The sequence below is a fragment of the Zeus faber genome (genome assembly GCF_960531495.2).
Source record: "Zeus faber genome assembly, chromosome: 11".
In the NCBI taxonomy this organism is placed as follows: Eukaryota; Metazoa; Chordata; class Actinopteri; order Zeiformes; family Zeidae; genus Zeus; species Zeus faber.
This window is the reverse complement of record NC_137205.1, coordinates 31,275,006-31,301,119: the sequence shown is the minus strand read 5'-3', so window position 1 is coordinate 31,301,119 and position 26,114 is coordinate 31,275,006. Positions and strand designations below refer to the sequence as shown.

The window sequence follows — 26,114 nt, the reverse complement described above, 5'->3', positions numbered from 1 at the left end:
TCCTATTTTAGAGCTGATTTCAGTCAAATCAGATCAGAAGGTGACAAATTAGAACATATCACACTCGACCTGGTGGATGTAAATATCTCTGCTTCCTCAACCTGTGCACATGCTCAAAGAGGACGACGACGACGACGACCGCTGCCTCCATCCTGAGCCGTCCCGCAGGAAGTCAGAGGAATGAGGTGACATATCTCAGTCACAACTTTAAAGTGAAGCCTCGGAACCCAAATGCTGAAAATGTCCAGAATGAAGCTTTGGAAATGGGTGGACATCATTTAAATAAAGCGCTTCCCATTGGAAAAAAAAAATATCTATGAACTCTAGCGACCTCTCCCTCACATCTCAGTCTGAGTTTATTGCCTTTTGCCTCAAAACTAGATCACACAAAAATTCTTTTTTAAAGACATTTGTTTGCTAGAACGGTTACTTACTGTACTTCTGCTGCAAAATACATCTTTTATGCACGATTGATTGGGAAAAGGGGGCAGAAAATATACTTGACACGCACCTCCCTGGTGGATTTACACAGAATAACATCCAAATAACCAAACAATCAATTCCTTTATCAATCCATTTATTCATCGTCGGAGTCGCAGCTTCACTCCGAACAGCTTGTATATGAGGACAAACGAGGAGCCAAGGGTTCCCTTCTGTGAAGACTTAATACCAAATAGATGCGCACACACACACACACACACACACATACACAGGAGGTGATATGACCGTGTGTGTGTGTGTGTGTGTGTGTATCGACCAGCTAATCACACACACACACACACACACACACGCGCGCGCGCACGTGTGTGTGTGTGTGTGTGTGTGCATCGACCAGCTAATCACACACACACACACACACACGCGCGCGCGCACGTGTGTGTGTGTGTGTGTGTGCATCGACCAGCTAATCACACACACACACACACACACACACACGCGCGCGCGCACGTGTGTGTGTGTGTGTGTGTGTGCGCATCGACCAGCTAATCACACACACACACACACGCGCGCGCGCACGTGTGTGTGTGTGTGTGTGTGTTATAGCCTGCATTAATTACACTAATTATCCACAGAAAAAAAGGAATTCTTACAACTTGTCAAAACAAGTTAATTAAAAGTTGCTTTTCTGGAATTATTAAGACACATTAAATAATATAAACCCATAACCAGCCTCCTGTTCTGTGTATTTCACTGTTTTACATTCCCTGTTAAAACTAAACCAATAGAAAAGCATTTTTATCTTTAAGACGAAAAAGGAGATCATATAAAAAAAATAAAAGAATATCTAAAGAATAAAAGAAAAAACCGTTGAGTGCCATTTTCCAAAAAGGTGTTTTGGGTTCAGGGTGTTTTCCTCCCGGCCGTCATCCTGTCGGCGTGGAGCGCGAACGTCTCGGCCACGAGCAGCGGGAAGACGATGGAGGCGTCGGCGTACACCTGGGACACACGGATTAAAAGGCGTTTTCATGCGGCAGACGCAGAGCTGGGACAATTAACACCTTCATCTCTGTGAATATTTCCTAATATTTAACGCGTCAAACAGGATAACCGAGAGAAAAAATGAGTAAAAACAATGTTTCTGTTGTTTTTAAATCTGTCGATCAACCGAGCAAACAAATTATTTTCATTTCATTGATTCTTGATGACATTTTAATTGGAACGCATTTCCCCACTCGTTGTCCTTTAATGCCATGCTTCCTTACAGGGTGTCTGCAGGTGTCAGTGGAGTTTAATACTTTTCGAAGACCGAACAGACAAATTCTGATACAAATCGTATGAGGTTCAGAAGGTCTCCGGTCAGAAGTATTAACTCCGGATGCAGAACAACTTGACTCGTTCAGACAAAAAATAAATATGCACAAATACAATCAGACAAAATGTTTACGTTGAAATCAACGCCTTGAATCAACGCTTAGTGTGGGTAGAATTGCAAACGTTGTGTGGACCGCCTACGAACCTCCTCCTTTTACTGTGGCGATGCCACCACCATGTGGTTCCAGCAGGGAGCTACAACAGCCGTCCTCTTTTCAAAGCGCTCCCTGTCGGAGGGATTACGCTAAAAATCCCACAATTCCTTTCAAATCATCAACTTTTTCTTTTTCTTTTCTTTTAATCCTACAACCAAGTCCAAAGCCACTGATAAGGGTATTGATCACGGCTCTGGTTACTGCTAATCCCGCACTGATGGTGGCTGCGGCTCATGCTACCTTCACGGGCGTGGCGTCGGTTCGGATCTTGCCCCAGGAAACGGCTTCGTCCGGTCTGGCGCCCGAGTCCGAGCCGTCGAACTCCTGACCCGTGTTCACAAACACAGAGTAGTCGGCGCCGTTCCTCTGCAAGAATGAAGAAAAACAAAAACAAAACAGGACCGTTAGAAATGTTAGAGACTTACTGTGGATCTACTGCCTGAGAATCTTCACCCATTTCCCACCATCCCATAATAACTGTAGGAGAAAAATCACCGTAACAGGGACTCTTTAGACCGCATGGAGGACACAAATAACAAATGTATGATTTTATTTTACAATATTTTATTAAAACAGCCCAACTGTCAAATATTTTGTAATATCCATTTTGAGTTGGAAGTTCTGATTGAATTCATTTTTATATCGTAGTAAAACTCAGTATTTCCGAATAACAGGCTTCATTTCACAAAGACGTTTTTCCAAGGGACAATTATTCCAAAGAGCTTTTTCATGAAGAGCCACGATGGAGACTTTTCACAAAGGGCAGGAATTGGGGATTGTTAACTTCATTTTCCAGACGACCGTGGTTACCATGAGGTTGGCGTTGGCGATGTGGTGCTTGACCAGCCCTCCTCCCAGGATGATCATCCCGCTCCGCTTGGCGTACACCGCCTGGCTGTTCACCTTACGGATGTCTGGAAAATAAAGTCTGAATCAGGTGGGATTAAACTAAATACACCAAAAACAAAAGTGCTGATCTGGTACAAGGGTTCAACATTAACGGCTTGTAATAAACTGTCATGTATAATAAACCACATCTAACCTTTAACTGAAGCTTGCTGACAATGAGTGCAAATCTCAAAACAAAATATTAAATTCACCGGCGTTCATGATCCCGACTAAATATATACTTACAAAAATAACATTTAAATAATTACAAATATATATTTTTTTCTAATTGAGGGAAATGTTTAATTCAGAATGAATCTAGAAATAACTTATCTAGAAATAAAATAACAGTATAATAATTACACAGTTACAATAATAAATACAATCAAAAAAGGGAGAGAGAGAGAGAGAGGGAGAGAGAGAATAAATAAATTACATTACATTTACATTGATCAGACGCTTTTATCCAAAGCGACTTACAATTATTCAAACACCGACGGGGCACCGACAGGAGCAATTAGGGGTTAAGTGTCTTGCTCAAGGACACTACAGCATGCTAGCAGGAGGAGCCTGGGATCCAACCAGCAACCTTTAGATCACTAGACCACCAGCTCTACCTCCTGAGCTACCATCCCCACAATAAATAATAAATAAATAGATAAATAGATAAATTTGTTGTTTGTGACTATTTATAAAAATCTGCGGACCCCGAGGAGTCCTCCATTTCCTTGGAGGAGCCATCGGGGGACACAGACCCTGGTTTGGGACCCCCTGCTTACCCTCCACGATGTCCAGCACCAGGCCGGGTTTCTTGAAGGAGTGGAAGTAGATCATGTCCCCCAGCGAGCCGTCCGTCAGCGCCGGGCTGAACACCGGGATGTTGTTCTGGAACAGGAAGTACAGCAACCATCCAAGATGTCTGACTTGAGGCTTCTCGCTCATGTCTGAAAATCCTCTTAAATCAGACATTTCAAGTGTCTAAATGGAGGCCTACTGACCATGTAGGCCCAGTAGTAGACCGAGTCAGGGTTGTTGATCTCCTTCCCCAGACGGTGGATCATCTTGGACGGGGTCCAACGGGTGCCCTGTGGACGGAGGGGTCAAAGGTCACACACCACGCCACCTCAGCAACAGCACTGCACTGCACTGCACTAACATATTATTATTATTATTATTATTATTATTATTATTATTCTTCAAATGTTCCACCAGCAGTGGTGGAAATAAACAGTACATTTGGGGATTTGTCATTGTAATTAAGTACATTTTTCAAAAGACTTTCAAATTTTACTCCACCGTATTTCAAAGCAAAGATCCATAGTTTTTAAGTCTACTGCATTTCTAATAAAGTGAAAAAATGAAGAAAAAAAAATTCTGGATTTATATTTATCTTTGTAAATGACTATGACTGCACCTGTACTATATTATTTAAAATTATAACCAGGATCTGCATGAGCGTCATCTACAGGAAGAAAAGCTACAGCAGAAATGTATCAAGTATTATAGACCGCTATATCAGGACGCAAGTATTTTTTAACACTTTTTACATTTAGGAGCAAGTACTTATACAGTATACTGATACTTCAGTAGAAATGTCAATGTGGTACTTTTACGTTTTTGTTTTAATAGGTATTTGTACCTTTACTTAAGTAAAAGCTCTGAGTACTTCTTCCACCACTGAATAATGAAAATTAAACAGAATAAATAAATAACAGCAATAGTCCAGTCAAGCAATGAAAGATAAAATACATATGTGTTAAACTATTAAATATATATTTATGTTTATCTCACTGCAGCCCCCGCCCCCCCATACGTACATTTCATTTTGATAAATATCATTTAAAATCATTCTAAATGTATAATAGCGCCCACCCCCACCTCTGTGTCTTGCTCCAGCACCATCTGGTCCAGAATGGGAATCAGCCAGTCCTCAAACTTACAGTAGTTGGAGTTTGGCACAAGCAGGTTCCCGATCCTGCGCGCGACATACAAGGTTAACAAAAAACACCTTATCAATGCATTTATTTATTTTTCTACAAACCATCACTAGGTCATCATAGCATCAACAGCATTTTTATCATTCAGATATCCTTAAGGGTTCATGAACAAGCATCGGCTAAAAAATATGAATTCATCTTATTGGCAATATTGTCAAATGTTCACTGCAATTGCATTCTATTTTGTTCCCCCTCAGAGGGCGCAGAGCATAACGACCTGTTGATGCCGCGCTGCCGCAGCTCCTTCCCCGGCAGAGCAAAGTCCCCCAGGTAGGTGTCAGCCAGACACTTGATCAGATCCTCCTCGATGCCTCCGGCCGTCGTCACGATCACATCCACCTGTCCACAGCCAGAGGACGACAAGGAGGGATGTGAACAGACCGTGACCGACTGAGGCCTCCATCTCCGTCATGATGCAGCCGGATCTGAGTTCGCGGAGGGGGGAAGGCGCCGGCAGGACAGTTTGGACGGTTCCAATCCCCGAGGAGAGGATTCGTGCACATCCCATATATTTCAATGGACGTTAGGCGAGTCAGGAGTCACTCGGGCCAAAGTTTTGCTAGCGATTCGGGAACTGTAGCCAGACACACAGGCACTCAATTCGTCTGAATTTCCATTAGCTTGAAGTCATGCATAAGCCTAAAGCTACTTAAGTTTCCATTCAAAGGTGAGTGGGCGCGACAGTGAATCCGAGACTTGTGAATTGAAAACAATGACCAAGGATTAAATTAAAGTGGAAAAAGGTGAAAGTATTTGTCATAATTCATATTGACATGACTCATTTAGTCTTTGAATTCTACAAAAATACTTCCCCCCCCCCCCCCCCCCGAACAGAATTGAATAATTCTTGTGAGAATTCCATTCACAACAAGACGACTCCTCCTCCTCCTCCTCCTCCTCCTCTCATTCAGCGTTCAGGAGGCCCTCCCTCAGGACCGACGACTCCCCGTGCATCAGGCAAACTGCATCAAATGAACAAAGCCACCTCAACGCCTTTCTATACTGAGCGACTCATCAAAAACGAAACCCAGAAAACAAAGTCAACCTTTCTATCACTAGTGATGGCGATATAATAGAGTGTATCCTCCACATATCTGCCCCTTCTCTCCACAACGCCTCCGTCACTTTCTATCACAGTGTGCGTTGCTACACCAGGAAAGGCCTCACAGCACAGGTCGCACCATCTTGTGCTGGGCCAAGTAGCGGATGCTCTCCCGGACCCCGGAGCTGATGAGGTTAGAGGTGTAGCCCAGGAAGATGGTGCAGCCGGACTTGCAGGAGCCGCCGGGGTCGCCTCCTTCCTCCACCTCCACCGGCTCCAGACGCTTCTCGATCTGTAGGATGGAAACTTAAAATAATTAAAATGGAATTTAGCATCTGGGCACATCAAAGCGAGGCACAGCCAAAAGCCTTGCATCAGGTGAAGTGTTCTAGAAGGAGAAGAGATGAAGTCCTCTGGAGGGGAGTCTCAGTGTAATCTTCAATCTTTAATCTTCTTAGGGACGCGTACGCAATCACAGAGACATCTGTCACCTCATGTATGATGTCAAGTGTGTCTGCAGCTTCGGCTTGGGAACCCCCGAAAGGGATGACAGCTGGAATGCACCACGCTCGCTAGTTAACATTGTAGTTCTCTAACTCAGCGAGTAAATAGATAAAAATGCCGGATAATTTTGCTCGTGGCGTTGGCTCGATGCCAAGAACACGTTGGCCCGACATGGTGCTATATGCAGTTTGGCCAGCCGCCAGGGGAGACACAAAACAACCTTGATCTGCCAAGTGGAATTCCCGTCTAATACTGTTGGGGATTATTTAAGCTTCGCAGCAGAGGCAGGGATTGAGAAACTCGGAGCAGATTGTGTGCGATGCCTTCAAGACATCTGCACCTGAAAACCAGGTTCCATGAAAGCCCAAGGTGTGCACCAGCAAAAGGACAGACCATGAAACACCACCCACACATGACTGCACCAGGACACCAGAGAGTCCTCAATAAGCTCATATCAACATGGAAACAAAAGCAGAGCGGGAGTTTAACTTATTTCATAAGTTGTTGTATAGGATCATAGATATTATTATCAGGCATGATCTTTTATTTTTTAATAGGTTTTTCTTTATTATCTTTTACTTATTTTCTGTTATTTTTTTGGTTACATTTATTATTATTATTATTATTATTATTATTATTATTATTATTAATAATAATAGTAATAATTTGTATAGCAACTTTCATAAACAACATTTAACTCAAAGTGCTTGACATAAAAAGGACATCAGATAGTGACATTAAAAGCACAGCAAACAAAGCAAACTGCATTCATAAAACTAGATTAATAAAAAAATTTAAAGAATGAAATAAATTTTAATAGGGTAAGAATAAGTGTTCCTTGGCAGCAAATTATTTTATTTTTTCAATGGAGTCTTGGTTTTTACTATTATAACACCCAAAATAAAATGGGCCAGTTGTTTATCATTATGTTTGATGTATATTGCCCGATTTCTTATTGTGTACCATTAACTCTTGGGTGTATTTTCCAATCTTTCCACATATTGCCATTTCCTTTTTGATAATTTTATTGTGTTGCTTTATTATTTTTTCCCTACTGTTTAAATGTGAGCTTCTGAGTCACTGAACTTACCTACGGATTAATAAATTATCTATCTGTCAATCAACATAGCAATCCAGCACTGAGGGACTTTGACATTTGTCCCGTCTAAGCTGATTGAAAACCCTCCATCCTTCCTTCATCCATTCCTCTGACCATCTTGTTGATCTCCTCGATGGCCATGCCCATGCTGCTGGCCTGGAAGCCCGTGGTGATGTAGGAGCGCAGCAGCGCCCGGTGGTCCACGCCCTGGTTGAAGTCGTAGCCGCGGATCTTGGGCACGTCCTCCGGGAGCTCGGAGCTCTCTTTGAGGACGGCCTCCATGGCCACGGACGGGGCTTGGTCCACCATCTCTGCAGAACACAGTCACACGTGGGGAAAGGGATGGGAGGACGATTAAGACAAGACAACTATGACTAAACCATTTTTTTCCCCAATAAAAGAGATGGAGAGCTTAATTAGATTTCTTCATCTAATGGCAGGTAGGGCCTCTATGTACTAGACAAGGAATTTGTCATGGTTATTGATGCGTTTCTACAAATGATTGGCATTAATAAAAGCTGAAAACTGTGGAAAAACAAAAAATAAAAAGTTAAATATATCAAAAATATACAGAATAGACAAATGTGATTTGATGCACAGGATAAGTTATTGGTATAAATTGTTATGTATTTATTAAGTTATTTCCGTTGTACAGTGTTATGCCACAAATGTTATTGCACACATTGGAGAGCTGACCACACAAGTTTCCACAAATTCCAAGATAAGCGGCTGTTGGCAAAACTTTCTGGTTGCAGCCTACATGCGGCTTCAAGGTGTTGTGAGCAACTGCGCACACCGATCCAGAAATAACCGGTCGGCGAAAAGAAAGAAAACAAACAAACAAACAAACAAACAAACACATTCACTGAACATCCTGACCTACCGGCCAAACGCTCTGGGCGTGTTCTCTCATTCCTCACAATAATAACAACAACCACCCCCACCACCACCACCACCACCTTGTCTCAATTTGATTTAATATTATTGATTAAAAACATGCGGTCTGGAATGCGCGTGTGCACCGAGCTCACTGGTTTGTTCGTGTCTACTTTGCAAAAACTCATATTTTAGCACATGAAATCACGGCAGAACACAACAATGAACAATTAAAAACACAACACATGAAAACACGGCAGAACACAACAGATTAAAAACACAACACATGAAAACACAACACAACACATGACAACACAACACATGAAAACACAACACATGACAACACAACACATGACAACACAACACATTAAAAACACAACACATGAAAACACAACACATGAAAACACGGCAGAACACAACACATTAAAAACACAACACATGAAAACACGGCAGAACACAACACATTAAAAACACAACACATGAAAACACAACACATGAAAACACAACACAACACAACACATTGAAAACACAACACATGAAAACACAACACATGAAAACACAACACATGACAACACAACACATGAAAACACAACACATGACAACACAACACATGAAAACACGGCAGAACACAACACATTAAAAACACAACACATGAAAACACAACACATGAAAACACAACACATGACAACACAACACATTGAAAACACAACACATGACAACACAACACATGAAAACACAACACATGACAACACAACACATGACAACACAACACATGAAAACACAACACATTGAACACATTAAACACGGCTTGTTTCGTACCTGTCTCCGTCTTCTCACTGGACAGCGCTGCAGCTGCCGTTAGCCGTTAGCATTGCAGCTAAAAACACAGCGGCTCCTACGGCAGGCCCGAAGGGACAAACGGGAACCAGCAGTTCGCGGACGTACGGTGCAGCACGATGACGTCACTTCAGACCGCAGCGCCCACAGAAAACTGTAAAAAAATTGAAGACTATTAGTAAAAAAAACAATGAATCAGGAGAATCTGTCAGCAGCTCAAGAAGTATTGCAACTTGGACTACTGGACTGACTCTGTACATTTCACTGCTATTTGCTGATCTGCCAACAAGCTTGTGTTCCAGACACACCCCCTATTCAGGTAAGTCCTCTCTTATGTGGGCGTGCTCTTAGCCAGGTGCAACCCTAATCACACGAGCAGCTGTATTCTATCACCTATTTATAGTCCTGCCCTTGAAGCGTTGAAGCGAACAAGGCAAACCTGCCTTCTTTCTCTCACTCCATACAAAATGTGCTACTACCGCATCCCCACAACTTCAAGGTCACCCAGAAAGCCTCGTTATACCATACGCCGATGCAATCCGGGTAACCTCAGGTCCCTGCAGCAAACATCTTCTGCAAAGACCTCCTTCTCTGTTGGCTTGTGGAATTGTCGATCTGCAGTTAACAAGGCAGACTTCATTTCTGGTCATGCCAACCACCTCTCCTTAGAGCTCCTTGCTCTCACTGAGACATGGATTAAACAGGAAGATAGCGCAACCCCGGCTGCACTCTCCACTAACTACACATTCTCCCACACATCCAGACCATCTGGCCGTGGTGGTGGGACTGGCCTGCTAATTTCCAACACATGGAAATTTAATCCACTGCTGCCTTTAAACAACTTTGCCTCCTTTGAATATCACGCCGTCTTGGTGACTGCTCCGGTGAAAGCCTATGTGGTCGTCATCTACCGTCCACCAGGACAACTAGGTGACTTCCTACATGAGCTTGACACCCTGCTGTCATCAATTCCTGAGCATGAGTGTCCCATGCTCGTCCTCGGAGACATGAACATCCACTTGGACAGTGCGAGCTCGGCTGACTTCCTGTCTTTGGTTCGCTCGTTCGACCTAAGACAGATCCCGACTCCACCGACTCACAAGGCTGGCAAAGAGCTTGATCTCATTCTTGCTCGGAGCTGCACCACCGACAACCATTGGGTCACTCCTCTTCATCTCTCTGACCACTTCTTCATCCACTTCAATGTCCAGCTACCAAAACAACCCCCCACCTCCCCACCCATGGTTACTATCCGCAGCAATCTCCGCAGCCTGTCTCCCACCCACTTCTCCTCTGTGCTCTCCTCTTCTCTTCCACCCCACGGCACTTTCTCCTCTCTGCAGGTAAATGATGCCACTGACTCTCTCTGCTCCACCTTGAGCTCATGTCTGGAGCCTGTGTCCACTATCCACCAGACCTGCTCGTTCAACCCAGTCGCACCCTTGGCTGACTGACACCCTCCGGACAACGCGCACTGACCTCAGAGCAGCCGAGAGGAAATGGCACAAATCCAAAACAACTGAGGATCTTGCAAGTTACCAGACACTGCTGTCCTCCTTCTCTTCCAGCATCACTGCTGCCAAGAAGGCCTTCTTCAACGATAGGATCAACGGTGCCACAGACACACGTAAGTTATTCACCACCTTCAAGTCTCTGCTTTACCCTCCACCACCTCCCCCAGCTACTAACCTCACTGCTGACTGCCTTGCCTCCTTTTTTACTAACAAAGTGGCAGCCATCAGCAGCCAATTCACTAATCAACTTACTCACAACCTGTCTCCTCCAGCCCTAGGCTCATCGTTCCCTGGTTTCACTCCCCTCGCTGAAAGTGAGGTATCTAAACTACTAACATGTAGCCGTCCTACTACCTGTCCGCTAGATCCGATCCCATCCAACCTCCTTCAAGCCATATCACCGACTATCACCCCGGCAATCACACATGTGATTAATTCTTCCCTAACTTCCGGCACTTTCCCTTCCGCTTTCAAAGCGGCTCGGGTCGCACCACTGCTCAAAAAACCCTCACTCGATCCCAATCAAGTAGGAAACTATCGGCCGGTCTCTCTCCTCCCATTCCTTTCCAAAACCTTAGAGAGGGCGGTCTCTAGACAGGTTACAGAGTACCTGTTAAGTAACAACCTTCTTGATACACTTCAATCTGGCTTCAAAAGTGGTCACTCCACCGAAACAGCCCTGTTGTCTGTGACAGAGGCCTTAAAAACTGCTAGAGCTGCTGCCAAATCCTCGGTTCTCATTCTGCTTGACTTATCAGCTGCATTTGACACTGTCAATCACAGCATACTCCTGTCCATACTCTCAAGCATGGGCATAACGGGCAGTGCACTTTCCTGGTTCGAATCTTACCTCACTGGGCGCTCGTTCAGTGTGACATGGCGAGGTCAGCTGTCTGTGCCTCACAACCTCACCACAGGGGTGCCCCAAGGCTCGGTGCTAGGACCCCTCCTCTTTGCCATATACACCACCTCACTGGGCCCGATCATCCGCTCACATGGCTTTTCATATCACTGCTCTGCGGATGATACTCAACTCTATCTGTCCTTCCCGCCCGACGACCCCACTGTCTCGACGCGGATCTCGGATTGTCTCGCTGACATATCCACATGGATGAAGGATTATCATCTTCAACTAAATCTGGCGAAAACGGAACTGCTGGTCCTCCCGGCCAAACAAGGTATTTATCACAACATTGATATTAAAATCGACTCTCTATCTCTTGTTCCTACCAAGGCTGCAAGGAATCTTGGTGTCATTATTGATGACCAACTGACATTCTCGGACCATGTTGCCACCGTCTCCCGGTCCTGCCGCTTCGCACTACTCAACATCCGAAAAGTCAGGCCGTACCTGACCCAATATGCCACTCAACTGCTGCTACAACCTTGGTGATGTCCCGTCTCGACTACTGCAACGCCCTCTTAACAGGCTTGAGGCCTGTGCGGTGAAGCCACTACAGATGATACAGAATGCGGCGGCGCGACTGGTGTTCAACCAGCCAAAGAGGGCACATGTCACTCCGCTGCTCATCGAGCTCCACTGGTTACCTGTAGCCGCTTGGTTACCTGTAGCCGCTTGGTTACCTGTAGCCGCTTGGTTACCTGTAGCCGCTTGGTTACCTGTAGCCGCCCGCATCAAGTTCAAGTCTCTGATTCTGGCCTACAGAGTGATTGCTGGGAATGCTCCCACCTACTTAAGTGCTCTTGTAAGAGCACATGTTGCCCCCCGGATGCTGCGCTCGTCAAATGAGCGTCGCCTGGCTCTGCCGGCCATACAGCCATGGCAATCCAGGCTATTCTCATTTGTAGTTCCACGTTGGTGGAACGAGCTGCCAAAAATGACCAGAGCGGGGACCTCCCTCTCTGTCTTTAAGAAGCACCTGAAGACCCAGCTCTTCAGTGAGTACCTCCTGTCCTAATCTACAATTACTTAGCACCACCTTGCAGTATTTATTGTTACACTAATGTTGTTGTTACACTAATCTCTGTCGCAATGTAGCTGAATGTTATTCTCCCTTGTAAGTCGCTTTGGATAAAAGCGTCTGATAAATGACTAAATGTAAATGTAAATGTAAGTGGTCACTGTGAGGTGGAATATACAGCATACAAGATATTGATCATATAATAATATTACCTTTCATTATTATTATTATTATTATTATTATTATTATTATAAGTAGTAGTAGTAGACGTAGTATTAGTATTATTATTATCACCATCATTATTATTATTATTTGTAGTAGTAGTGGTAGTAGTAGTAGTAGTAGTAGTAGTAGTAGTAGTAGGGTATTATTATTATTATTATTATTACTATTATCATTTTTTTTTCTTTCTTATCTTTAGATTTATGTTTCACTGTCAGGTTTACTTAATAACTTATTGTATTTTACCAAATTTTGGGGTCATTTGGTAATTTGTCTGTCTGACATTCTATCAACAAATCTATATTACCTATACACACACACACACACACACGCACATGCACACACACGCACATGCACACACACGCACACACACACAGACACACGCACATGCACACACACGCACACACACATGCACACACACACACACACACACACGCACATGCACACACACGCACACACACACACACGGCTGGGCAGTGTGTGTAGACCCTATAAGCATCACGGTGGCAGTGAGGTGATGCGGGGCATCTCTGTGACATTTGCAGAGCTGTGATGTGTGACCTTCTCTTTCTACATCACAGGCTCTTTTTTTAAACGCGCTCCACAGAGGACGAGCGTCTGGTGAAAGGTGGGAAAACAAAATAGACACAAACCGGAATGGGAGGTCCAAGGCAAAAGGTGAAGCCTCCAGATTCTCCTGCACGACCGAGCCGTGGTTGAGAAGCAGCTCAGCAGCTCGGAGAGCGAGTGCAAGTTTTATTTACACTCATATATTCCTTTATTACTCATTGACCTGGTTATTCAATTTACCGGTGAGGTCCATCTCCTGCAGCATGTCGGGGAAGGGCTGCAGCAGCAACAGTGTGGTCCAGGCCAGGCGGGTGGTGCACCAGCTCCGGGCGGAGGCAGGGATGGAGAGGCTCAAGGTGTGTGCAAGCAACCGCACGTTTCCATAGCAATGTGCTTTTTTACAAATGAAACGTCATCTCCGAAAGGTTTGTTTTACGAGCAGGTTGTTTCCAGGAGGTGTGGAATGTAGAGGAGTGAGGTCACATCAGATAAGACTTATTGATCCCCAGAGGGAGATCCACATTCAAATTTCAGATATTTTTACGAAACGCTGTTTGCGTCTGTCAAAGTCTTTATCCTCGTGTCGTACTCTTTGTTTCACTCGTCACAAAAATGTTAGAATAGGCCTCCTGTCATCATTTCTTATGAGTGCCATTTAAACTGCCTTTTAGAAAAGTGCTTCGAGAGTATTGTTTAAAATCACTTAAAATTTTTCAAATGTTGGATTGTGTACGTGTATTAATCAGAATCAAGCTTTATTGGGCAAGTTTATTTACAAAAACAAGGTTCCAGTTCTACTGGCTCTAGGTTCGTACAGAAGAGAGAAGCAAATGTCAAAATGATGTAATGCAAAGTTTAACAAAAGTATTTACATGAAATGACATAGGGAATGTGAAGTTTGACGGTTGCTGTGGGGTTGCTATGGACTCGGCCCGCCATTTTCGGAGGATCGTTTCCATTGAATTGCAGAGAAATAGACAAAACACAACAAATGTACGAAATCGGAGAAGGGGAGAAAAAGAGGGTGGAGCTTTCACACAAGACGGTTGCAAGTTTTTCTGTGGCAGTTTTCCACCGAACAAGACGTCCAGACCAACTCAAAACTCAACTCAAACGTGCAGTGACGTTCGCGGTCAATGCGAGTGACCCCCCCCACATATGGCGGCTTGCTCCAGCAACGTGACGTCAGCTTCACGTTCCCTCCGCATAAAAATAAAGACATGACAAATACATGTATTTGAGATGTGCAGCGGGCAGCAGCGTGTGCCAGGAGGTAGAATGTGCAGAGGTCGTGGTAATAAATGAAAGGTCCTGCCGTGTCCTGGCGCCCCGCCCCAGCAGATCTCCCTGGCGGCGGCCGACCTGGTCCGGTTCTGTCAGGAGCACCGGCGCGGCGACGCCTTGCTCATGGGCATCGCTGCCTCGTCCAACCCCTTCAAAGACAAGAGGAGCTGCGTCCTGCTGTAGAAACTGTGGGATTGGACCGCGGAGCGAATCGGAGCCAACTGTGATGCGGCGGTGCTACCAGAGCCCGGCTCCTCCACCGTGGGAGCCCAACAGTTTGAACGAAAGTTGGAGAAATGTCAACAAAATATGACATTTTGCATGTTTATTCTTTGTTTGTTTTATATCAGGTTTGCTAAAAGATGTTTTTAAATGAAAAAAAAACAACAAGGAAATGTATAACACATCTTTTATTACAATACTACATTTTATTTGGCTCTGAAGAGTAATAACGCAAGTGTGATCCATTACAACATAAATATTGTAAATATGGGATATATACTATATTTATTTGCTATATAATAGATACGATATAATATAGCAAATATGGAAATATCACTGATCTGATTCTGACATGTTGTTCTAAAGAGACAAAACGCTGCATTAGGCAAAATGTCACCGGAGGATTGTTGTCTTATTTAACCTCGTGACATGAGAGACAGAGCATCATACACTTCATCTGTTTGGGACGGTTTGTTTTACCATTGTTTCATGAACAAGTCTGTAACACACACATTTTAATAAAAACAGTTTTTGTCCACGCTTCAAAGTCCCATTTCAACTTCTGCTTCAGCATTCCTTCGAGCGGGGAAACCAGTGGAGAGATGTCGTCAATAGACGGCGCTTCAGTCCGTACGTGTGGCTTTAACGCGTTGACCTTCACGTTGATAGAAATCTGTGAAGCGACGTGTCGTGCTGCTCATGTGACGTTTGAATTCAACGTTTAAAATGTGGAAGCACATTGATCACGCCTGAATGTCCTTTGACAGACAAGCAGGGGAAAAAAAAAAAAGCCCGAAAGATCTAAAGTGGGGCGGCTGGAACGTTATCTTTCCAAACATACAGTATGTGCACCTTGACCGTACCGAAGAATAAATCCAGGTGAGAAAAGAAATAACGCCTCTGTGGACACATTTGTACGTCGACTTTACGATCCGATCCCATTCCACCCGGCGGCTACGGCTGCTCTGGGAAATCAAAACGACACGGCGCGTAGAGTGCCCCTGGTGGCCCGTTACGGAACAGCTTTTAGCCCCCTGCACAGGTGAATGGAGGGGTGTTGAGTGCTCCAGGGTGTTCAGTCGCTTCACTGGCGACAAGTGACAACAGTTCGGAATGTGAATGAATTCAGTCAAGGTATAAACCAGTAAAGCTTCAAGTATTTTCTGTTGCTCGTCTTATGACTCCTCATCCCCTCCATTATGGGTGTGGATCGCCGTTAGGTCCCCACCTCCCGTCCCCGTCTTACATAACAATTAATAATCAATATAATCACCTTCTTTAAAACGTTCAACAGCAGCTTATTATATGAACTTATATCAAGTGCAAATAGTAAAACAGCAACGGCTGCACGGGGCAGAGGTAAACAACCCACAGCACGTGCCTCGGAGCTGCAGGCCGCTCCCGCTCCGACTCGTCTCCAAAAAAGAATAAACAAACATGTTGGAGAAGGCTGTCATCCACAGTGCGGGGGGGGGCGGAGCAGCCTCAGTCTGTCCTCCGGCTCCTTGCTCCACGTTCACGTTCCTTTCCCGCGCCCCGCCCTTCATGTCCGGACTCTCCATACCTCCACCGACATCTCACCCGAGGCCACGGCCAGGACGCCGGCCTCCACGCTCAGCTGGAGGAGGAAGCAAGATGCTGCTGAGCTCCAAAACAAAAACAAACTGTTCTGCACCACACACCAGCATTCCAACCAAGCCACCTGCAGCAGCAGTAGTAGCTGTAGCAGTAGCAGTGTGAGTAGTAGTAGTAGTAATAGTAGCGATAGTTAGTAGTAGTAGTAGTAGTAGTAGTAGTAGTAGCAGCAGAAGTAGTAGTAGTGGTAGTAGTATGAGTATTAATATTAGTAGTAGTAGAAGTAGTAGTGGTAGTATTAGTAGTAGTAGTAGTAGCAAAAGCAGCAGTAGTAGTAGTAGCAGTAGCAGTAGCAGTGTGAGTAGTAGTAGTAGTAATAGTAGTGATAGTTAGTAGTAGTAGTAGCAGCAGCAGAAGTAGTAGTAGTAGTAGTAGTAGTAGTATGAGTATTAATATTAGTAGTAGTAGAAGTAGTAGTGGTAGTAGTAGTAATAGTAGTAGTAGCAAAAGCAGCAGTAGTAGTAGTAGCAGTAGTAGCAGTAGTAGTACAAGTAGCAGCAGTAGTAGTAGTAGTAAAAGTAGTATTAGTAGTAGCAGCAGTAGTAGTTGTAGTTGTAGTAATAGTAGTAGAAGTAGTAGTAGTAGTAAAAGTAGCAGTAGTAGTAGCAGCAGTAGCAGCAGTAGTAGTTGTAGTAATAGTAGTAGTAGAAGTAGTAGTATTAGTAGTAGTAGAAGTAGTAGTAGCAGCAGCAGTAGTAGTATTAGCAGTAGTAGTAGTAGTTGTAGAAGTAGTAATAGTAGTAGCAGTAGCAGCAATATTAGTAGTTGTAGAAGCAGTACGAGTAGTCGCAGTAGTAGTAGTAGTAGAAGTAGTAGTAGTAGTAGTAGCAGCCGTATTAGTAGTAGTAGTAGTAGTAGCAGCCATAGTAGTAGTAGTAGTAGTAGCAGCCATATTAGTAGTAGTAGTAGTAGTAGTAGTAGTAATAGTAGCAGCAGCAGTACTAGTAGTATTAGTAGTAGTAGTAGTTATAATTAATGGACATCATTAATGCCTGACTCTTACCCCGCTCACTCCCTCCTGGTGTTGCAGCGTGCAGAGAGTCCTTGGTGGAGCGCAGGGAAGATGGACCTACACAAACATTGAAAGAGGCCTCTCTAGCTATGAGACACCATCGAAAACCCACAAACCTCCACCTGCGACGGGGCGGTGCGGCGTCTCCACCTGCGTCGGGGCGGGGCGGCGTACCTTGAGGGTGCGGTCGGAGGAGCAGGTGTACAAGCTGCCGGCGGAGCGGTGGACGCCGGTGACCACGGCCGTGTGGCCCACGTCGAACTGCGACAGCGCCCGGAGGACCCCGCCCTGCAGGGAGAAGGCGTGGATGGCGCCGCGGTTGTCCCCCGCCCACACCTCGCTGCCGCCGTAGCTCATGGACAGCAGGTAGGAGCGCAGCTGGGGAGACAAGAGCGTCCATCAAACCAGGCCTGCCACCACGCCCTCAAACGTCACCAATGACGGGGCTGGACGACCGAGTAACAAACATATGACCACATTCACATTTCGACGGAGTCCGTATCCCTCCTCGGCGTGCGATTTATTTGGAATTATTGGTCTTGTCACCAACGTAGTGGTGCTTGTAAAAAAAATGTCACATGTCCTTAAGTGCTCAAACAGATGAGTCTTTTATTACTCCATTAAATGAAATCCTTCCAATATCACTCATACAAATATGAAATTGGCGATAGTGGCGCCGCCCCCTGCGCTGGTGCTCCGGTTGTATACATAATTACCTATTCCATATACATAAGCATATTCCCTTCATCTATTCCATTTTATTTTATTATATTCTATATATTTTTATTCTATTCTATAAGTATTCGACTTACTGTATTACGTTTTAGGAGTCAGTTTGTTGGTCTATTCGAAAGAAATTTTTCATAGGACATATTGTGTGCTATCACCGGGTGCGTTGCTTTACATTTCACTGCATATATGTATGAAAGTATATATATGTATGAAAGTATACAGTGGGGCAAAAAAGTATTTAGTCAGCCACCAATTGTGCAAGTTCTCCCACTTAAAAAGATGAGAGAGGCCTGTAATTTTCATCATAGGTTCACTTCGACTATGAGAGACAGAATGGGGGGAAAAAATCCAGGAAATCACATTGTAGGATTTTTAATGAATTAATTGGTAAATTCCTCTGTAAAATAAGTATTTGGTCACCTACAAACAAGCACGATTTCTGGCTTTCACAGACCTGTAACTTTTTCTTTGAGAGGCTCCTCTGTCCTCCACTCGTTACCTGTATTAATGGCACCTGTTTGAACTTGTTATCAGTATAAAAGACACCTGTCCACAACCTCAAACAGTCACACTCCAAACTCCACTATGGCCAAGACCAAGAGCTGTCAAAGGACACCAGAAACAAAACTGTAGACCTGCACCAGGCTGGGAAGACTGAATCTGCAATAGGTAAGCAGCTTGTTGTGAAGAAATCAACTGTGGGAGCAATTATTAGAAAATGGAAGACATACAAGACCACTGATAATCTCCCTCGATCTGGGGCTCCACGTAAGATCTCACCCCGTGGGGTCAAAATGATCACAAGAACGGAGAGAAAACATCCCAGAACCACACGGGGGGACCTAGTGAATGACCTGCAGAGAGCTGGGACCAAAGTAACAAAGGCTACCATCAGTAACACACTACGCCGCCAGGGACTCAAATCCTGCAGTGCCAGACGTGTCCCCCTGCTTAAGCCACTACATGTCCAGGCCCGTCTGAAGTTTGCTAGAGAGCATTTGGATGATCCAGAAGAGGATTGGGAGGATGTCATATGGTCAAATGAAACCAAAATAGAACTTTTTGGTAAAAACTCAACTTGTCGTGTTTGGAGGAGAAAGAAAGCTGAGTTGCATCCAAAGAACACCATACCTACTGTGAAGCATGGGGGTGGAAACATCATGCTTTGGGGATGTTTTTCTGCGAAGGGACCAGGACGACTGATCCGTGTAAAGGAAAGAATGAATGGGGCCATGTATCGTGAGATTTTGAGTGAAAACCTCCTTCCATCAGCAAGGGCATTGAAGATGAAACATGGCTGGGTCTTTCAGCATGACAATGATCCCAAACACACCGCCCGGGCAACGAAGGAGTGGCTTCGTAAGAAGCATTTCAAGGTCCTGGAGTGGCCTAGCCAGTCTCCAGATCTCAACCCCATAGAAAATCTTTGGAGGGAGTTGAAAGTCTGTGTTGCCCAGCGACAGCCTCAAAACATCACTGCTCTAGAGGAGATCTTCATGGAGGAATGGGCCAAAATACCAGCAACAGTGTGTGAAAACCTTGTGAAGACTTACAGAAAACGTTTGACCTCTGTCATTGCAAACAAAGGGTATATAACAAAGTATTGAGATGAACTTTTGTTATTGACCAAATACTTATTTCCACCATAATTTGTAAATAAATTCTTTAAAAATCAGACAATGTGATTTTCTGGATTTTTTGTTCTCATTTTGTCTCTCATAGTTGAGGTGAACCTATGATGCAAATAACAGGCCTCTCTAATCGTTTTAAGTGGGAGAACTTGCACAATTGGTGGCTGACTAAATACTTTTTTGCCCCATTGTATATGTGTATGAAAGTATATATGTGTATGTGACGAATAAAGCTCTTGAATCTCGAATCTTGAATATAACTGTATTCGACTACAAGGAATAAACAATAATAAAAGGAAGGTGGCGTGTAAATCTGAGAGAGAACAGAGCCAGGCAACTAACGTACAACTTGCTGTTTATTGAAGCAACCAAATGCAGATATCGCTTATTCAAATGAAGTATAGTCATACTAAACATTTTAAGTATTAATTATCAGTTAAAATTGGTAATCTCGTCACTTTCAATGTCAATAATATCGATCAACATGATATTTAAAGTGGGAAATGCAGACGTAGGTGCAGTTATCACGGCAGAACAGGGCTGCAGGGTGCATGGTTTCAGGGTCGTCATCGCCGGGTGCACATGTGCAGCACCCGCAGGCAGGACGTGCGACGTCAAGTGCGGAGAATAAACTCAAACACGTCGCGCTACGACTCTTTCGCCGCTTGATGCAAAAGGAAAACTCGCACCGTTCTCATTTTCCATGATTCATCTACAAGAGAAGTCTGTCTGACGTCACGATATTTAATCCCATTAAAGGGTTCTCGATGGTATCACGGTATCAAGAACCGGTTCTACTCATCGGTTCCTCACTTTTGCCCATTTCAGTCGCGCTCCCGACTCTCTCGCCTGAAGTTGTCGCGGCGCGCCAACAGACGGGCAAATGTTGTCATAATCCACCCAATGAGTCATTTCCCGAAGCTCCACGTTCCTCCATGTTTGTTTACATGTTCCGGCGTGCAGATAATGTAAGGCACGTGGTGTCAAATATTGCCGTCATGCAGTTCTGCCGCTGATTTGCATCGTAGCGATGGAAGCAGCAAACCCTCAAAAGTTTGGCTTAGCTTCAGTTTTACGTTTTTTTTTTTGTAATATTTTCCATTATTTACTTAAATAGATTTGGTTTGTAATTGTTTTTGTTGATCATTCCTTATAAAAAAAAGTACTATTTATTTGTATAAACGAAGGGAAAAAGAAACCTTCCTGTTGCAGTTTATTGATGAAAGCCTAAATTTGCCAAGGATAAAGATATTATTATTAGTTTTATTTTCTATGCAGATGCACACCCGTACAAAATCACGCCAATCATTCTAGAAGAGGGCTTTTCAGGTCATCTGGTGAAAATTCCTGTATTTTTTTTTCCCATATTGAAATACATATTTTTTTTCTATCTTAAATATTTTAGTTATGTTTTGGGTTTATGGCAGATGTACAAAAACTTTACATTTATTTGAAAATTTATTATTTTTACATAATCAATTTAAATACATTAATTGATTTGAACACTTTCCCGGAGGGAGCGATGATGACATAAGTCTCTAGTGTGTGTGTGCGTGCGCGTGTCTACCCGCAGCTTGTGGAGGGTTTTCCCCGCCCTGCGGTCGTACACGGCCACGGTTCGGTCCTGGCTCCCAGAGATGATGTACTGCTCGTCTGCCGCCAGACACATCACGGCTTTACTGTGCAGCTGGAGGCTGGTCACCAGGGGGTCAGACGCTGCAGCCCCAAAACACAGACCAAAAAAAAACAAAGACACGTTCATCAGTTGATTGAATCAACTCCAATTATTTAATACCGAAATACTGAGATAGTGTCTTCCATCCGACCAATGCATCACCATCAATACTGTTTTAACAATCAATCAACTCAATCTGTATCAGGAGTGTAACCAACACACACATTCATATTGAACCTTTCTGGTTCACTGCGATTTACAACCCAACAATCTCTATAGTTCTCTACATGTTTTATTGTCATTTTACAATCATTTCTGTCTTTTCCGGGAGAAAAAGAAGAGAGGGATCCGGGATCCGGGTTTTAAACCCTGGTGCCGCTCGAGCCGCACCCGACCCTCGCTATTCTTTATGATAAATAAAAACCGAGAAACAATCTCTGGAATTATTTTTTGTGTATCATACTGAACCTAAGGCGTTCATGGAGGGAATCCTCTGGTGTGGATCTACAGCTAGAACATCTGGAAACGGAAGGTTCGCTGCGCGGCTCCTCACCCCTGGTGTCGTAGACGCTGACCGTCTTGTCGAAGGTCCCGGCCAGCAGCAGGTTGGGCTGGCTGAAGGCCAGGCAGAGGACCACGGCCCGGGCCGGGATCAAGCCCCGCTCCTCGCCCCCCGCCTCCAGGTCCCACAGTCTGATGGTGTGGTCGAAGCTCCCGGAGGCCAGCAGGGGGCCCCGGGCCGCCAGGCACCACACCCAGCCGCGGTGGCTGGTGGCCAGGCCATGCGGCACCAGCCTGTGCACCGTCCTGCCACCGGGGGCATCTCGCAGGTCCCACAGGTTGACGTTCCAGTCCCTGGAACCGGAGGCGCACACCGCCCCCTCGCCCCCCACCAGGAGGACCGAGTTGATCTGTGCGTAGTGGCCCGGGGGCAGGGGGACGCTCTCCAGGGAATCTGGACGGGGGACGCACTCCCTCTGGAGCGCCCTCTGGAGAGCTGCCTGGAACCCTGACTCCTCCTGAATCTGGACGCCCCCTGCCTCCTGTCCTTCATCCTGATGGGGGTCCGCCGGGTCCTCCTGGGGGTCTGCCCCGTCGATCGCTCTTTCCCTGCCCTCGATGGCGTCCAGGATCCCTCTCTCGTTGCCTCCCCCCTCAAGCATCACGGACGCGGCCTCCTCCGGCCTCTGTTCTCGGTCTCCCTCCCTCCTCCACTCGACCCTTGCTTCCGGGTCTGGCGGGTAGACGGAGCACCTCACCCCTGCCCAGCAGGCGGTCAGATTCTCCATCTCCATGCAGGCGGTGGGCCAGTCGAAGCCCTCCCTCGGACCCACGGGGAAGACCACCCGGGAGCCCGTTAGCCTGCGCGCCCGGAGCTGCCAGGCCGTGCTGTCCTTACACACATCACCCAAGGCCTGGCACACCTGACCGGGAGCACAAAGGAGGTGTGATTACAGAGGAAAACAATGGGAAATTGATTGATCCACAATACGCAGCTAATTATAGAGGCTTTCATTCCAAATGCATCATGCTCATGGCGATGCGTGGCCAATCCACAGTTCAGCTGTGAACCTGGACGAAAGTTCACAATTATGTTTGCAATTAATTAATTAAGTCACACATTTTATGCCACAAATTTGGTATAAACGTATAACAGTGTGAGAATACACATCCACTGTATCCACAGCCATTTGTTGACATTCTGCTCCAAAAGTTAATTTGCCTCAAATGATAAAACAGCACCCAATTCATGTTCTAATTGTTGTGGCATTTTTAAGATCTAAATGTCAAAATTTGCCTGAAATTAGGCCAGAAACAAAGGACTGTGGAATCTGGTGACTTAAAAAACGACGATAGGCAATCATATAATCATATATATATATATATATATATATATATGAAATAAGAAATACTGTTACTGTGACTGTATTGCTGTCTTGTTATTGTATACTGTACTGTTAATATTTTAACTGCACATATCTGTATATACAAATAGTCTATCCCATATACATAACTCTATTCCCTTCTATTTTGTACCCCCGCTTTGTATTATCTTTTTGAGTCTTATTTAATTTAAATTTTATTTATATTATTCTATTCACTAACTGCATTAGGTTTTAGGAATCAGTGATTTTCAGTTAGTTGATAGGTAGGAATTATGCTAGATATTATGTTCGGTATAGTAACTATTGTGCATAATGTTCGGGCACATTTCACTGCATATTATGTATGAAAGTATGTATATGTATGAAAGCATGTATATGTATGTGACAAATAAACCTCTCAAATCTTGAAATATGGGTAAAAAAAAGAAAAAAAAAGATGTTTAATAGTAAGTAAGCCTTCATCCATGTTGTCTATTGTGCAGGAAAAAAATCCCCATGAGGATAATACCATCTACTACACCATGTCTAATAAAAACAAAACAAAATGTTGTTTGAGCCCAACCCACCTTCGGCAGAACGGTCATGACACACTGGGCAGGGAGATGGGATGCGATCTGAGCCACTATCTCCCACGGCAACGACAACAACCCACTGTCCTGGACGGTGGGAGAGGGGCTGGGCTGAGTAAGGGAGGTTTGACCACCTGGAGGACTGAAAAGCCAAAGATCTAACTCAATAATCAATAATTATATAAAATTATATAAAATAATTAATCAGTTCAAGAAAATTAGGATTTGGACATTTTGGATGATATGCTATTTAATTTTGTTATATTCAGGTATTGTGATTTTACCAAAGATAAGTCAACTTAACATGAGTATTATTTGAGGTTTAGCACCACAACATAGAGCTTTTATCCTGTGACAGCTCCTCCAACTGATAAGACATTTTTATTATTATGAGAACAATCAGGAGATTGGTTAGAACTGATCTTATGGCAAATTAAAAAAAAGACAAATAATAAGTCACATGTCACTCAGGCACCACCGTTCATTCATTCATTCAGCATCCACACAAAATATGAATATTAATTTCACCAATGTTGTAGATTGTATTGTATTATACTATGTTTTATTGCGTCATATTAGAACTTTATTAAATACAAATCTCATCATAATGTGCTATGTTCTATTCTGTTGTGTAATGTTGTGGATCAGCCTTACCCCGCTCCGTCCTGCTCACCCTCCGTCTCCTCCACACGCTCTGTGACGTCAGACATCATCAGCGTTTCACCTGCACTTTGGGAACAAGTGGCAGCTTCTCACCACGACACCAGAGCTCAGAGGGACCCGCCAGCCACGGAGCCCGGTCCCGTCCGCCCCCCCGGTGTCCCCCCGGTGTCCCCCCGGTGTCCCCCTGGGTAGCGAAGCAGCCCGTGCGAGGCCCGACTCCAACCGATAATGGTCCGTCCCACCTGCCGTCCCACCAGCCGTCCCACCAGCCGTCCCACCTGCCGTCCCACCTGCCGTCCCACCAGCCGTCCCACCAGCCGTCCCACCTGCCGTCCCACTAGCCGTCCCACCAGCCGTCCCACCAGCCGTCCCACCTGCCGTCCCACCTGCCGTCCCACCAGCCGTCCCACCTGCCGTCCCACCAGCCGTCCCACCTGCCGTCCCACCTGCCGTCCCACCTGCCGTCCCGCGCCTCACGGGCTCCCTCTCGGCCTCCAACGTAAACACAAACTACAGACACCGAAAGTCCTTCCGGGTCACGGGCCGTGACGTCAACATGTGCCGTCATCAAGGTGGGTTGGCGCCACCTGCCGAGCAGGAGGGTATGTACGCTGGCTCCTCTTACGAACAAACACAAATAATAGATTCTATTTGCGTATTTATGTATTAAATGATTTATGTTGAATACATTTATTTATGTGTTTATTTCTATATTTATTGGGTAGTTTTTTATTTGGTTATTTATCTTTTCATTTGTTTGTAAGGGACCTGCATGTAGTAATAGCCAGGAATCTAGTATGATAATGTATTTTATCATTATACTCTGTATTATTACATGATCATCAGAAATATATTCCATCAGATAGTTATTGGAACATTTATTATTATTCGATTATTTTTTATATATTTATAATATTATATAATTATATTACTATCTGATTATTATTATTATTATTATTATTATTATTAGGGGGTCCATCCTGCAGGGGGACGTTTGATTGATATCGATCCACATTTGGAGAAGAAATTTGTGAAAAACTCAGGAGCAGGGCGTGAGGTGTCTTGGAGGGTGTGGCGTCCCAAGACAGCCCCATCGTATGAGATAATTACTAAGAGACGGCGCCAGGGGTCCCGAGAGAGAGAGAGCACATCACCAGGGGTCCCGTGATAAGGGAGGTGAAATGTGACCTGTGACCTATGTAGGGGAACCAAATGGTAAATGTTGTCTGTGGGCAGGCATAAAAGAACATGCCCGAAATTATTCGACAGAGGATCCACACGCTGTTCTTTTGTAATAAATCTATTATTTTACTCAAGTCAGCGTCAGCGGTCTCGCCTTCTTCATCAACACATCAAATTCATCAAGA

At 44.7% G+C, this 26,114-nt stretch overlaps 3 protein-coding genes across 3 annotated transcripts; 1 reads left to right on the top strand and 2 right to left on the bottom strand.

Moving 5' to 3' along the window:
* Positions 1–613: 613 nt before the first annotated feature.
* On the bottom strand, positions 614–9,316 carry dhps (deoxyhypusine synthase). Its single transcript, XM_080009477.1, has 10 exons — positions 9,193–9,316; positions 7,612–7,808; positions 6,034–6,186; positions 5,070–5,191; positions 4,734–4,830; positions 3,854–3,940; positions 3,635–3,740; positions 2,778–2,881; positions 2,208–2,333; positions 614–1,437 (listed from the first exon to the last, which is right to left on the bottom strand). The coding sequence occupies exons 2-10, from the start codon at positions 7,804–7,806 to the stop codon at positions 1,342–1,344; spliced, it is 1,086 nt and encodes a 361-aa protein (XP_079865603.1). The 5' UTR covers positions 7,807–7,808; positions 9,193–9,316; the 3' UTR covers positions 614–1,341.
* A 4,385-nt stretch (positions 9,317–13,701) lies between these two features.
* LOC307236900 (guanine nucleotide-binding protein G(I)/G(S)/G(O) subunit gamma-12-like) lies at positions 13,702–14,905 on the top strand (the record flags this gene model as incomplete). The annotated part of the gene is made up of 2 exons (XM_080009478.1): positions 13,702–13,794; positions 14,780–14,905. The coding sequence occupies 2 exons, from the start codon at positions 13,702–13,704 to the stop codon at positions 14,903–14,905; spliced, it is 219 nt and encodes a 72-aa protein (XP_079865604.1).
* A 209-nt stretch (positions 14,906–15,114) lies between these two features.
* fbxw9 (F-box and WD repeat domain containing 9) lies at positions 15,115–24,980 on the bottom strand. The gene is made up of 7 exons (XM_080009476.1): positions 24,739–24,980; positions 24,082–24,226; positions 22,183–23,053; positions 21,522–21,670; positions 17,766–17,969; positions 17,583–17,648; positions 15,115–16,562 (listed from the first exon to the last, which is right to left on the bottom strand). The coding sequence occupies exons 1-7, from the start codon at positions 24,795–24,797 to the stop codon at positions 16,488–16,490; spliced, it is 1,569 nt and encodes a 522-aa protein (XP_079865602.1). The 5' UTR covers positions 24,798–24,980; the 3' UTR covers positions 15,115–16,487.
* Between the last annotated feature and the right edge of the window lie 1,134 nt (positions 24,981–26,114).